Source organism: Maylandia zebra, linkage group LG16, assembly GCF_041146795.1.
Source record: "Maylandia zebra isolate NMK-2024a linkage group LG16, Mzebra_GT3a, whole genome shotgun sequence".
NCBI lineage: Eukaryota > Metazoa > Chordata > Actinopteri > Cichliformes > Cichlidae > Maylandia > Maylandia zebra.
The window spans coordinates 15860063-15875650 of record NC_135182.1 but is presented as its reverse complement, the minus strand read 5'-3'; the positions used below and the strand labels follow the sequence as shown (position 1 = coordinate 15875650).

The following is a 15588-nucleotide window of genomic DNA, read 5'->3' as shown; positions in this document are numbered from 1 at the left end:
TGAGTGTGGTAAAGCCACTGATTTTTTTTATGTATATTTCTGCAATCTGCACATTGTACTGACTTTCATTTTAATGTTTACACCAGGGTTCCTTGTCAGCACTTTATGCTCAGATGTTTGTAAGCTAAAAATAAACTATTGTGTATGTTCAAATATACTGTTGTGATTGAAGAAGTTAAATAAAAATGTCAGTCATCAATTCATGCATCACCTCATGTTATCATAACAGAGGTCTGTCTTCCAGGAAAGAACAGTTTAAAATTAATGTAATATAGTATTGGCCATACTATATGATGTATTGCTTGTCTTTGTTTAATAATACAGAAGACAAATACCTTAAAAAATAATCGCATATCGCATCGCAATCGCAATATTGGGGCAAAAAATCGCAATTAGATTATTTTCCATAATCGTTCAGCCCTAGTGTGGTGTACTTTCTTGTCTTTCTTGTAAAACGTGTTCTGTGGCAGTGACATCTGTATACCCGTATCAGTCTATAGAGATGTAAAAAAAAAAATTCAAGCCACAAAGCTGAAGACCTTCTTATTAATTCTAGCGCTTGCCCTGAACAGCTGAATTCAGAGAGAAATGCAAGGAAGCTATATGTGATGTGAAGAGGCCTGATTGGTTACCAGAGGGGGTTCTGTTTTTTCTGCGGAGCCATCTGTCACTGAATTCACACTCTCCCCACTTACCGGAGAGCTGCCAAAAGTCTCTAAACCAAGAACGCACACATTCAAATGCAAAGATATCTAGCTTACTAGGCACGCACTCAACGCTGCGCACAATCAGCTTGACAAGTTAATCAGCAAAAGCCACACAAAAACCTGAGCAAATGCTAATCTCTGCAGGCACAAAGTGGAAATGTGCTGACCTTCAGACTACCACTCCTGAGTGGGACACTTAGAGAACAGGCGAGTCTTTTGTGCAGCAATCAAACAATCTAATGAATCATTTAATGGTAATTTATTATTAGGTACAGGGGACACCTTTATTTGGCAGCAGTAACATGTCCAACCTGTTATTGTTCCTACTTAATTCCGAGTATTGCTGTTTCTCCACAAAACACTTCAGTGAAATTCTACATCCTGTGACTTGATGCTAGTTTCAGTCAGCTGCACTCACCTGCAGTCAACTGAGACCAAGACTGAGACTAAGACTAAGACTTCTTCACAGACTAATTTCTGTGAAATTTACTACTGTTGAATAGGATTGAATTCCACTTTAGCCTTTACTGTCAGAGACACACAAAGCCTTCTAATTGCAGCACCGGCCCCACTTTGTCTCATAATTTGTTATAAAGAATTTCATGGAAATTATTTCGATTACATAATTATTATAGTGCTGTATTTAAGACATTCGGGGAAAAGTATCTGTAATTGCACAAGTTTCAACAGAATACACGTTTGCAGTAGACTTTTTCTGGAAAATGCCAGAAAGTGACTTATTTGGTGCTTACCAATCTCTTTGCCTAATCGTGAGCGAAGGATGGCCCCAGCAGAGGTGACCACAGCACAGGTCTTGAAGCTTCTCCTGTTCTCCTTTTTGTACAGCTGCTCCAGGGGAAGGGATGGCACCAGACGAGCCCAGCCAAGTGAAGAGAAGGGTTGCTCCAACCCGTCTACTGTCCTCAGCCGGGCCTGATTCTTCAATTCACAAAGCAGCTCCTTGGCACTCTGAGCGGGCTTGCGATTCCCCTTGTAGGAAACATGGTGTTTGTTGGAGTTGACGTATTCCTTCATGGCACGCTGCAGTCGAAGACTCAGCATGCCTGCCGACACTCGACCCTTCCAGAGCCGCTTTATTAGCGAGATGGATTTGGAGAAATAGAATTCCTCCAGATCAGAGAAGTCATCGCCGGCCATACTGTGTACTCTGTTCTTCCTTCTGTTTCCCAGATCTTCATTTTCTTTTTCATCACCTTCCTCCCTGCCACCTTGGTATTGAGTGTTGCTGAAGTGGTTCTGATAGTCTGCAGTCTGTGACTGTCGCTCACGACTCTGGACTACAGGATCTGAGTGAGAACCCACATTTTCTGTACCAAAGGAAGACCAGGCTGCCAGGCTCTGTGGGTCAAGATAGTCCTGGCGACTTACTTCCTGGCTGCCATAAACAGCGTAAGGAAGATTGTTTGGGTTCTGGCTCATCTCCAGGCTGGTCTCTGGGGTCCCGGACTTGACAAGAGGCTCCAGCTCCGGTTTATCTCTGGGATACGTTGTAGTTAATGGTAAAGTCAGCTTTACCACGGCATGCTGTTGATGGGAGGCCTGTATGGAGGTCAGACGGCGTGTGTCTGGGTGCTGGGAGAGTAAAGCACCAGCAGAAGTAAGGGGCTCATCCACACGAGCATCCAGGAAATATGACAGGAGGGCGAGAAAGAAGAGAGCCCAGGCCAGTATTCCCACCAGCATCAGCCTCCGCCAGTGCCTCATACTGGACTTCATTGCCTCTTTCTCACATGCACGCCAGCTCTGTGGGCCCACCAACATCAAGTCCCACAGCTAGGACTTACCCCAGAGGTCAGGTGGAGGGCCTGTAAAGGAAGTACAGTTAAAAACCGATAGGAAGCCCAAAAGAGGCAGCGAGAGGTTTGAAATACTCACCTGAACTGACGGTTTTATTTCTCCCTGTCCATGTGTCTGCCAGGATATAACAGGACCCTGCGAAAAAGAGAGGTACTAATTAGTTGAGGCAGCGTGCACATGCATGCATGAGGGGATGTGAGCGTGAAACCATACGGCTCACACAGGAAACCACTGTCTGCGCACAAGAACTTGGCCGCTTTCCATTTGCAACTAAAGAGAATTTTTAAAGACTGGCCCCATTTATTAGTTGTAATCAAACTTCCCTCATGTAAGACTGAAAGCTCCAGACGCAACTTTAAAACTAAAGCTGCTCCGGCTGTGTTTAAACGCAACATCAGACAAAGATGAAATACAATTTGGATCATTGGATGAATTCCCCAATTTAATAAACAAAAACAACCCAAGTTTTCCCATGGAAGCTTGTTAACGTGAGGTTTGAAGGTTTGAACAACAGGTTTTGAAGGAAACTTTAAGCCTCCACACAAAAGCTTCAAAGGAAGCCTTTCACGTGGAAGCTTTGTTTAAATAGTAGCTTTCAAAATGACTTTAACGGCAACCGCAATGTTGTGGGGGTTTTCTGTTGCTGTGTCACAGAACGGCAGTTGAATATCGTGATTTTGTCTTTAAAGTACTTTCCCCAAGATGTACACAGTGATGAACCAAATGGCTGATCAATTAGTAATGCTTTACATCACTGCTACCTGCTGGTAAATGAACATTTAATTGATTCATGAGATGATATAACCCATAAAGAGGCATGAGGACATTAAAAGTTTATGACTCTGCCTCTAAAGAAGTTTGCATCTGTTTCATATTATGATGGCTTTTACTCTTTATGTGTATTCATAAAGAAACATGTAGCAACTTACTGACACATTTTTAGAAGTGGAATAGATTAATACCTTATTGTGCACAAGTCCTGAGTGACTTTTGCATTTTTTCTAAAGTGGTCTTGAGCAGGGTTTTTGAATTTCTTTGAAATTTGTCTTTGTGCATTGGCTATTTTTTCATTCCTTATTAAGTCCAGTTCTTGTACCTGAACATTGATGAAACAATGGTTCCTATAATCAAGAATCTGCCATTATCCTACTATTTACTCAAAATGATAGTTAAATTTTGATTAATTTCCTTCTTTTTTACTTTTCAAAAAAAGAAAAATTGCGGTATAGTCTTGTTTTTTTATGACACACCCACACACTTTTTTTTTCTTAGTGAGGACATCTAATTGATATAATGCTTTCCCTAGCCACTTACCCCAACAATCACAAATGAATATCTAACTCTCAGCCTAAAACGTAACCATAACCTCATCCTAACCCTGATACTACAATCACATTTTGAGCCGCAAAAATGCCTTCAAACTCGTGGGGTCGGGCAATTTGCCCCTATAAGTGACTGTTGGTCCTCACAACTATAGTGGCGTGCAAATTGTCTGTCCACACACACACACACACCTTAAGTCAGTGGTTCAAAACTTTTTTGCTGGGCCCCCTTTGTTTTACAAGAAAAATGTTCGCCCCCCGTGCGTGCACGCGCACAGGCACACGCACAAACACATCCTCCAACCACACACACCCATACTTTGCTCTGTTGTGGTTTATTTCACACCTCAAACATTTAGTAAACAATTAAGCAAATACAAGTAATCTGCAATAAATTACAGATAGTAAGAAAATAAACTACCAACTCTTTTACGCTATGTCTGCACCTACACGGGTATTTTTGAAAACGCAGCTGTTTCCTCTACACGTAAACGGCGTTTCGAATCACCGAAAACTGTGATTTTTTTAAACCTCCTTTTTGGGATTTTCCTGTGGACGAGGAATACAGAGTTCCTCACGCAATGTCAAAGGGATGTGCCTTTTTCACGTCACGCTGTGCGCCACGTTGTTTACATGAGATGAATTGCAGAATGGCAGATAGAGACGAAATACTGTTAATCTGACTGGCAGGTATTACACGCAGTTACTGTTCCTCCATTTACAAAGGCAAAGGCATCACGGTGTAATTCTTTTACTTGTAGTTGGTTTTTTGGGTTTTTTTTTCCTGTGTGATAATATTCAACAATAATATTCAAAAGCATTCGTTGTTACATTACTTTGCAAATCTGACAACATAACACCTTTGTTTACTTCACTTTTTTGCACGCCCCCCCCTACAGCTTTGATAATACTCTGGTGTACAAAATGTTGGGCTCACTGATGGATTAAGGCATGAAATATACAGCAATGAAGGTGAATAAATGAAGCATTAAATTGCCTCACATCAGAGGATTACAATCACATGTAATTGCGAGTTTTGGTCTCCTAATGTGGAAGCATTTCTCTCTCTAGAGAGAGAAAGAGAGCAAGAATGGAAGACTGGCAGGAAGGGAAAAAAATGGCTCTGAGTATTAAGCCTCTTCTAGTCCTAATTACAGCTTCCTGTCTCTGCAGCTGCTGGGTCCTGCAGAGTACAGCACAACTGATCTCGGGTGCCCCTGTGGCCTTCCGCCCCTATGCGTTCACGCAGCTTCCAAGCTGTTCGCTCAGGGGCCACACAGGAGGTCAAAGCTCATCTGCTGACCCCAGTCAAGCAGGAGGAAAGCAGCAGGGAGAAACTAGGCTAGAGGGAGCAGAAACGGCATGAGAGAAAGAAAATACACTGTGGAAACACACATCTGATTCCTCTGAGAACATTTAAAACCACAGTCAGGTGGGATTTTCCTTCTAGGAGTTTTGACATGTCTACCACACTGGAGGTCAAATGTTCCTAAATGGAAAATGCGCCATTTAACACCTGAAAACAACAGCTGCAGTATGCCCGACACACAAAAAGCAAAGACAAAGTGCAAAACACAAACCTAGCCAGTGGCAATGTTATCACCAAGCAAATGTCATCTAAATGCACCACTGAACCACTGCAGACTGTATGTGTGTGCTCCAACGCATGTCATGCAAGCATGTGTGTGCATTTGTAGTTTGCCTCACCTGGTAGCAATCAGGATGTGTGCTTCAGTAACTGTGAAACAACACAAGTGTGTGGCACAGATGGAGAGGCGGGGGCGGAGTAGAGAGCTATCTTCTGAGGGATACACAAAGAAACAACAAAACGGGAAACATGTAAGAGAGACGTTGCCAGACAGCAAAAGAAGACAAAATGACTTGGCAGGAGGCTGTGATGGACAAAGGAGGCAAACAGAATATAAAGCGCGGATCTTGTAAAGAATAAGACCGAAATCGAAAGTGGGTGTATGAAAGTGAAGCAGCTGAAGCTTGTGCAGCAGGAAAGAGGAGAGTGGTTAGCTGCTTGAATGTTATGGAATGCAAATAACAAAGCAAACATGTTCAGAAACGGGAAAACACCTGCACGTCTCTAAGAGATCTAACACAGTCAAATATGAAAATAACAAACAAACAAGCAACACAGACAACAGCAGATAAGAGTTCTCCCAAGGGATGCTGAAAAGGGCTTGTCACTGTTGCTACAGTTTGACTTAAGTTAACCGAGTCACGTTGCTGTCAAACAGCCATTGAATGAGCTAAAATATGTTTTTAGTTATTTAGCATTCTGTGGTTTATATATTATTGCAGATATGTGCGATGTTTCTGTTTAGCCATGGCCTTTTCCTCAATGTGTTTTTAATTTCCTCTGAAAGTCCACTGAACCTTCAGAATTACTGGACATTTGGCCTGAGAACCACATAGCATCAGTCTAAAAGTCTTACAATGCTTTGTTCTAACTTATTCTGACCTTAAGCTCGAAGTCAAGGTCACTGAGATTTGAACGTGTGCCAAGATATTTAGTGGACAACCTGTTGTACCAATTTTAAAATCCCACTTTGTCTCATTCTTAAAACTTGCGTGTCCACACCACCCTATAGGTAGCTGTCAAAAGCTGGTCTCCTTATTTCCCAGATATTTACAGACTCTTATTTAAAGAAGAGGGGATGACACACAGAGGTAAGCATGACCCTGTCCTGACTTTTTAAAAATGTGTCGCTGCCATCACTCTCAGAATGACATTTTTGCCCTTCTTAAAATGTTACGTTTTCTTGATTTAAATATTTGATTTGTGTGCTTTGCTCTACTGCGAATACAAAATGAGTTTATGACATTTGCAAATCATCACATCCTATTTTCAGTTTCAGTGTTATACACAGCTTCCCAGTTAGAGATATCGCCTGTAGTTATAAACAGTTCTAAATGCAATAACGCAAAAACGAATCAACCATTTCTTATTTTTATTTTTTTTTACTTTATTTTGTTCTACCCATGTACCCCCCGAGATTTTCTGAAGCACGGCTGGATGAAAGATGAGCTCAAAAGCTGATGTGCTCAGCTTTTGCAGGTACCTCATAAGGGAGTAAAAAAGTATTTTTGTAGCTTGTCTGCCGGTCCTCTGCCAGGCGTTCGTGTTTAAATTTTCTGGGAGGAGTGATTGATTGTCCTAAAGCAGTCAGAGAACGCCCTTGTGTTGCTTCCTCCTTAGTTCACAAAATCATTTATCCTTTCTCTCTTTATCTTCCATTAGCTTGAACTTCAGTTACTTATCAGATTAAGATGTGCAACAGTGAGTGTAAATGCAGGTAACCACCATCACATAACTGCAGTCAAACTGGCCTGTTGACTTGATAGCTATAGTAAAATATTATTTACCTGTGTTAGAGAGTTTGAGTGAAAAACAATGACCGAACAAGAACAAGTAAGTGCCATATTCATGTGAAACATTCACATTTGTGACATCTAACAACAGGATATTACCGGTACATGCATATGTCAACACTTTGGTATCAAGTCCCAACACTTCCACAACAACCAAGAGTAAACACTCCATCTTCTCTTACTCATAACCTAACTATGGACAACTATTCACAAAAATCACAACTGAATATTTCACTTTATTACCAGTGCGATCTTCTTCTCTTATCTTTTCAATGTTTTGTTTAACATTTTAAAATCAAAATAATATGATGGAAGTAAGTCGCTGTACCTACCTTGGCTCTATAATCTTAGTTATAGATTTTTTTTTAATGCCTTTTTCGTTGCCATCCAAACTCACATTTTTGTACATCTGAGCATCCTGGTATAGGGGACACATGAGGACCAGGACCTGGATCTTATTCTGAAATTTTATGTGGCGTTTTCTAAATATTCTGTATTCCACTAGAGTCTTCTTTACTTTGCATGCCAGGTGAGGCTTTATTTTCCAAAAGGTCACTTATTCTGAACCTGCTTTCCTGAATGCCGTACACGTTCAGACGCCCAGCATCCACGTCTATCATTCTAGTCTTCTTGACAGAGAATATCACAAAAATATATATAGCATTTTTATTAAAACTACTACTCTGCACACAGTGGTTCAACAACCAATATAAAAACTGCAAAACCAAAATAAACTGTATATCATCTATGATAAGGAAAAGAAGATGGCAACTGACGTTTAGCAGGGTGTCCAGATAGTTACCTTTGGGCCATCTTTCCTTGTTTTGTTTTTTGAGGCAAAATACCATAAAATAATAACATCAGGATAAGAAGGTTATTTTTTTTAGTATTCACTTATGTTGTGATAGTGTTTAGTTGGGCATTTAACATTAATATCAGCTGTCTTCAAGATATTATGTAAAAGGTTAACGTTTCATTTGTACTACACATTATTATATAACGTTTATAAAGTTTATGACATGCTCTATGACACTGAAAAGCAACAAAGTGCACAAATCCTGCATAAACTAACAGACTTTTAAGAAGTCCCTCCTAAAATTAGCTGAACTGTGAGAAAATTAGTGTTCAAGAAGGCACTTGTATGACTAACGTTGTGGTTCAGACAAAGCGTTATAGGTGTAATTGTTCCTGAAGAGACAGAAATTTGCTGATAGTGTTATAAAAGCTGCGCACACCCATGGTTATGTTTTACAATTATTTTTTTTAAATTCACACTGATTGCCTTAAAAAAAACGATTATGCTACAACTGTGTGATTAGCATAATGCAGCACTGTTAGGCCCCCTAACGTCTCCCTTGACAAAGAGTTCCTGGTTTGTGGTCTCGTGCACGTAGGTGGAAACTCTGATAAGAATCACTGGGCTGCTTTTCATACACCAATCTTTTATCTTCACTTAGTTAAAAAAAACAAAATCAGGATGACTTTTCAAACAGCGGGGCCGACGTCATTTCCTCCTGCATGAATTGCATTTAAACCTGCTGCGATCAATATGATGTAGTTGCTCTGGGACTCTACAGCAGTTTAAATGTCTGTATATGGTCCGATGATGGTGTCGATTTGTGTAGCTCTTCGCCAAATTAGATATGATTATGGAAATTCTGCCTACAGGGAGACTATAGTAGCATGTATACCTCCAGCAAGCCAGGAGCACATTGCTTACACATGCACCATATTTTTTCCAAGGCAGGGGCAAAGCATGAACAACAGTAGCAGACATGTCCAGTTGTTATACATATTATTAAAACTGTCACCTGGGTAGTTAAAGACAGCTCTGCAAAGCTCTGCATAGCACCAACACTGAACCACAGTCGAGCCATAAAACTGCAATGTGACTCCACAAGAGAGGCAAGAAAGAGTACAATATAGAGAATATATTTATAGTTACATTTCTTTTCCATTTCTTTTACATAACCACATTCCTTGAGCATGCCTTGCAGCTCCCTGCTGTAATATTCTCAGCACGCTGAACTCCAGCCAGTATCTGGCTGCCAGGTAAGAAGAGCCCTCGGGGGATCCAGCTGCACACCATCTCAGAGAATCCACTTTACAGCACCCTGCTGAGGAACTGGTGAGGGGCAGCCACGATACGAATACTTTTATCATGGACGCCTTGAAAAATTTCTCCTGCAAGTTAACATAAGTCTCTGAAGAGGTTCTGGCTTTGGCTTATGAAGCAAGAGCCACATAACATTTACAGAAAATAAAAATGGAAATTCTGAAGATGGATCATAGGAACATGTTTGTGAGGCTCGCTGAATTTAAGAGTTATTCAGTGAGTGGGCCGACAAAGATTAATATTCGATGTTTAACACATCATCAGAAAACAAAAGACAAGCAATAAAAGAGTCCTATAAAAGATACGGTTGAACCGAAAGCACACAGAGTAATTATCGCAGGCTTGCTCTGAAGCAGTGCTTTCTTTCGGTCCCAATTTTTCCGCACGGCATTACAATAGACGGCTGCACATTTTCTGAACTACTACACGAACCAAAGGACTTGTTCCTAATAAAATATTGAGCACTCAAGAGCGGAGTTCTTTTCCATGTGAAAGAGTTTTTAAAAAATAAATAACGCTGAATTTCTTTAATATTTGCCTCGCAATGGTTCGAACTGCCTCTAGTAGCTGTAAACTAATACATCACCGCGAGGTAAAAAGAAAAAAACAAAAAGGAAAAGGCAACAAGATGAGGTTCACTAAGAATTTGTGGACCAACAAATCGAAGAGTGAACCGTGTGGTCAGCTATTGTAGATACTCGAATTCATTTATGAACAGGTTAGAATTTTCCAAGCCAAGTCTCCCAGGATTATGGGAAGAGAGCATAGTGTAGTATAAATGCAAATGCAGTATGTGCTCCACATAGTGTGGGAAATAGATTTTCCAGTGATGTATTACATGAGGGAGACTGTTAGAAATAGGCTGAAGCAGGAGGGGCTGCTGGATGGGTGAATGCACCCTCACTGCTGGGACCCAGAGTTATTTATGAACTTGAACTTAAAGAGTGTATTTTGGGTTTTTTGGAGAAGTTTTCACACCCAAATTGTATTTTGATCTCAAGCATGCTTTGGATTTATGCTCCATCCAAAATTTATTTTAGCTGGCCCCAAGGCTGCTCACCCCACATCTGATGCCAACACCAACCATAATCTTTTAAAATAGATCTGACATTCACACCCACTTGACCATGTGAATGGCCGGCCCTCCGCAGGTAAGCGAGCAGAGAGGTATTGTACTCCTCTCCTGTGGACCTTTTCACATTCACAAGCTTGTGTAAGATGATGGGATGCATTCCAATCCGAGTGTGGCCGATGGGGATGGCTATGAACGCATTTGATGTCTGACTTGGTTGGACAGCATATCTGAAGAGCTAGTTCAGAGAAACTACGCACTGGCCCCTAACACTGAAGTGCCTGTCAGCGTGCATGGGAGCTTCCAAAGTCTGCCCCATATACTCATTTTCCAGAGTTCAAAAACTGTGCATTTGGAACTGCCATTTATTATAAATAAATAGAGTTTATTCATAATAAATGGCAGCTTGTCTTATCCCAGGAATTTGTGTCTATTGGGATGTGACCGAATGTCTTTCTGGAGGCAGATGAGAGCTGCATGAAGTGGCGTGCAAGAACGGAGGGTGTTTTAATCTGCCTTCAGCTTAGACTATTCTAACGGGTACAAACATCTTTAGACACATCCAGCTACTACGACGCTCAACCACAATAAAGCCTTAATAGCTGCGTAATGTGCAGCAGCGTGAGGCGAAACAGAGACTGGTGAAGACCCTGCCGGTGCCCCAGACCCCGTTTCAGAAGCCAGGTTTTAATTCATGCTGCAAACTCTGAGTTTCTCTCCAACTCGTTTCTTCTGACAGCATCTGAATCAGTTCTTCTTTCACTCAATTTAACTTCTTCAATCATACAAAGTGGAGCGAATTAGGTTCCAGGAGTTTATGTTTCTACAAACACTGAAATTACAGTTAGACATTAGTTCATTTTTTTAGTAACATGACTGCTTTGACATGATTGCAATTGCTGTTTAAATATAATTGATCTGCATAAAGCTTTAGACACACAACACATCAACAATCAATCATTTGTCACGTTGCAGTCAGTCACACTGAAGAAAAGCTGGCTGTGACATTTGAGAAGCTGAAGATGAAGCGAGTAATACCAATAAAGATTAGCCTGAGATGACTAAATGTTTAAACTATGTTTTTAAAAGCTAGTTGGAGACAGTGGGACATTTTCAAATATGTTGACATGCCTAACTATATTTACAGTTGGGGCTTGGCAATAAAAAGACAAAGACATGGTCACATAAAGTCAATAAAACTAAAAGGGAGACGACACAAAAGCACAGCGTCGAACCAAATATCATGGTGAGTTAGAGTCATGTCAGATTAGGTAAATGCACACAGCATAGAAGCAGCGGCTGGCAGCAGCAACACGTGCTGAATTAGAACGTGCAATACTGCAGATTTTGGTATAGAGTCGATACGAAATAAATACAGGGTCTGTTCTGTATATACAGATACACATAAAGCTTATATAGGGCAGAGCAGCGTGTCATGATTTATGAGGTAAATCATCATCAATATGCAAATTCTGAATACATTTTAATGACCAATAAATCACTTTTACTTTTCACAGTAGTGATTTAATATGATCAAACACGCCTTTTGGCTTTTCCATTTTGAAACTGGGGTTTTTGGAGACCTGGAGTGTAAACGTGCCCGTCTCTAAAGCTCTTTGGGTCAACTTCTGTTGTTTAAATGTGCAATAGGCTATAAATAAAACATCGTGACAGTCAAACACAAAAAGGTTCAGACATTTGTCACGGTGCATGTTACAGGAAAAAAATTAATAAAATTGAAAATAAAATTTATTTAACACAATTCAGTGGGTTACACACAGAAGCGGACAGAAACAAAGCATTGCTAATGTGCTGGTATCAACCTAATGCAAATACCAGCATTGGTAATTATACTATCAATATTTGCCCATATCTGCCCACCTCTAGTGCTAATGTACCTATACACACAAGTTTATTAGGAGTGTGAGTGAGACAAAAAGACAATGGAAAATGTTAACAAGCCTTCAGAACAAGACCTCCCAATGAACACTGATGAAAAGAAGGGTTTGTTATATACAGGTGATGCTGCGATGTTTGGGGCGAAGACACAATTCTTGTAGTTTTGCCTTTTGCACACCACCATAGTGGATCGCAAATCAAGCAATCTAAGTTTGATTGAAGTGCAGACTTTCCGCTTTCATTCAAGGGATTTTACAAAAACTGAATGAACTTTGCATCAAAATGTCAGATTTTAAGTGGCTGATTCTTGTTTTTTTTTTTAAGCAGACAATAAGAACTGAGTGGTTTTGTTTATGTTCTCCTTTTTTGTTCATCTTCCTCTTTTCTTGTATTCCATATACAGTGGCGCAAAAAAGTATTTAGTCAGCCACCGATTGTGCAAGTTCCCCCACTTAAAATGATGACAGAGGTCAGTAATTTGCACCAGAGGTACACTTCAACTGTGAGAGACAGAATGTGAAAAAAAAATCCATGAATTCACATGGTAGGATTTGTAAAGAATTTATTCGTAAATTAGGGTGGAAAATAAGTATTTGGTCACCTCAAACAAGGAAAATCTCTGGCTCTCACAGACCTGTAACGTCTTCTGTAAGAAGCTTTTCTGTCCCCCACTCGTTACCTGTATGAATGGCACCTGTTTGAACTCATCATCTGTATAAAAGACACCTGTCCACAGCCTCAAACAGTCAGACTCCAAACTCCGCCATGGCCAAGACCAAAGAGCTTTCGAAGGACACCAGGAAAAGTATTGTAGACCTGCACCAGACTGGGAAGAGTGAATCTACAATAGGCAAGCAGCTTGGTGTGAAAAAATCAACTGTGGGAGCAATCATCAGAAAATGGAAGACATACAAGACCACTGATAATCTCCCTCGATCTGGGGCTCCACGCAAGATCTCATCCCGTGGGGTCAAAATGATCATGAGAACGGTGAGCAAAGATCCCAGAACCACACGGGGGGACCTGGTGAATGACCTGCAGACAGCTGGGACCAAAGTAACAAAGGTCACCATCAGTAACACACTACAACGGCAGGGAATCAAATCCCGCAGTGCCAGACGTGTTCCGCTGCTGAAGCCAGTGCATGTCCAGGCCCGTCTGAAGTTTGCCAGAGAGCACATGGATGATACAGCAGAGGATTGGGAGAATGTCATGTGGTCAGATGAAACCAAAGTAGAACTTTTTGGTATAAACTCAACTCGTCGTGTTTGGAGGAAGAAGAATACTGAGTTGCATCCCAAGAACACCATACCTACTGTGAAGCATGGGGGTGGAAACATCATGCTATGGGGCTGTTTTTCTGCCAAGGGGACAGGACGACTGATCCGTGTTAAGGACAGAATGAATGGGGCCATGTAGCGTGAGATTTTGAGCCAAAACCTCCTTCCATCAGTGAGAACTTTGAAGATGAAACGAGGCTGGGTCTTCCAACATGACAATGATCCAAAACACACCGCCCGGGCAACAAAGGAGTGGCTCCGTAAGAAGCATTTGAAGGTCCTGGAGTGGCCTAGCCAGTCTCCAGACCTCAACCCCATAGAAAATCTGTGGCGGGAGTTGAAAGTCCGTGTTGCTCGGCGACAGCCCCAAAACATCACTGCTCTCGAGAAGATCTGCATGGAGGAATGGGCCAAAATACCAGCTACTGTGTGTGCAAACCTGGTAAAGACCTATAGTAAACGTTTGACCTCTGTTATTGCCAACAAAGGATCTTTACAAATCCTACCATGTGGATTCATGGATTTTTTTTTTCACATTCTGTCTCTCACAGTTGAAGTGTACCTCTGGTGCAAATTACTGACCTCTGTCATCATTTTCGGTGGGGGAACTTGCACAATCGGTGGCTGACTAAATACTTTTTTGCGCCACTGTACATGTTTTTGTTGTTTAACACTTTAAGTCTATACAGAAGAACTGATATAATTTGAGATTATATTTTGTATTATTGTGGACATTATTTATTTGGAACTGACTAATGAATTAACTTTTCCATTTTGTTTGTGTTATTCTGTAGGACTAGTAGCTTTTGACTGATTAGATTTAGGATTTTCTACACCTTTGTTATTTATTTAAAACACATTTTTATAAGCTTCTGACAGAAAAGAAATATTTCAACCCAACTTATCTCTTCACTTTGGAATAAATATTAACCTTTAAGCTTGACAGCAATATGTATGTATGTATGTAAACCACCTGAATCAGTCACATGACAGAGGATGTGGATTCTACCTGTTGAAAATTCAAACTAGGTAAAAGAAATTAGCCATGTTAGCACATAGCAAAAGATAAAAAAGACACTACAAAAAAATGATATCCTCTTTTTAAAAATGTAACAGTGTTTATTATGCCGGTAGCGTGGTTCAAGCTAACTAAACTGACTCTGTTCTGTTCTTTGAGATCAACCTCATGGTCCACGGTGACACACATTCATATTCCTCGGTCAACTGGACTCAAATGGAAACTTTGCTCTTTATTTACCGGTTGCCATGGTGCATCCCGAAGCTCTGCTGATGATCGCTTTTTCCCCCTCTACTCATGCACACACTTAACTCGGGGTGAACGCACTCAGAGCAGACTGAACTTATTCTGATCAGCCTTCACGGAACTAAAAGCTACGAGTTGAACATCTCTGAGTTAATCTGCTCTGATATGTTTATGGCTAAAGTCAGAGCTTGTTGGAACAGAGCCCTTTCCTATTCATTGCTTATTCACATCACCTAGTTCAAAGTCAAGGAGAATGTTGTTTTGGTGCAATTCCACCAACTAATCTGCATTTCAGATTTCACGCTTCACTCCCCTTCACATGAGCAGAACTTTTCCAGAAGAAGAGATTAAATAAATTACTCCAAAAGGCAAAAGAATAAAGTGTAAAAGTGATGAAACAGCTACACAGCCTTTGATCTCACCAATTAAACTGCTCTATATGAGACAGAGATGGAAATTACCCATGTTAGCAACATACCAAATACAGACTCTGGAAATCAGAATCAATGCGTCCAACGTTTTTGGTCTGCAGACATGATTCAAGCTGTAAGTGTCATTGAGACAGACACACTTCCAGAGCCGGGGCCATCACTGGAACGGCTTCTTTTTTCTTTTTCTTTTTTTTAAATAACAGGGTTGGGCGGTGCATTTGTCCAATCGTCCAAAGTTAATGGATATCATTCAAACTTAGCCCGTCCAGTGCATAACATTTCACTGTACTGTACATGC

General features: G+C 40.7%; 1 protein-coding gene across 2 annotated transcripts in view; it reads right to left on the bottom strand.

Moving 5' to 3' along the window:
- st6gal2a (ST6 beta-galactosamide alpha-2,6-sialyltranferase 2a) overlaps positions 1–15588 on the bottom strand; it is a 48063-nt gene that overhangs the window by 17976 nt on the left and 14499 nt on the right. The window contains exons 2-4 of one of the 2 annotated variants that reach the window (XM_004551286.3): positions 5555–5648; positions 2604–2660; positions 1460–2533 (exon numbers count right to left, since the gene is read on the bottom strand). In XM_004551286.3, coding sequence (XP_004551343.1) covers positions 1460–2489 — 1030 coding nt within the window. In that variant the 5' untranslated portion in view covers positions 2490–2533; positions 2604–2660; positions 5555–5648. The remainder of the gene's footprint in view (positions 1–1459; positions 2534–2603; positions 2661–5554; positions 5649–15588) is intronic. The other variant, XM_004551287.3, reaches the window with a different exon arrangement.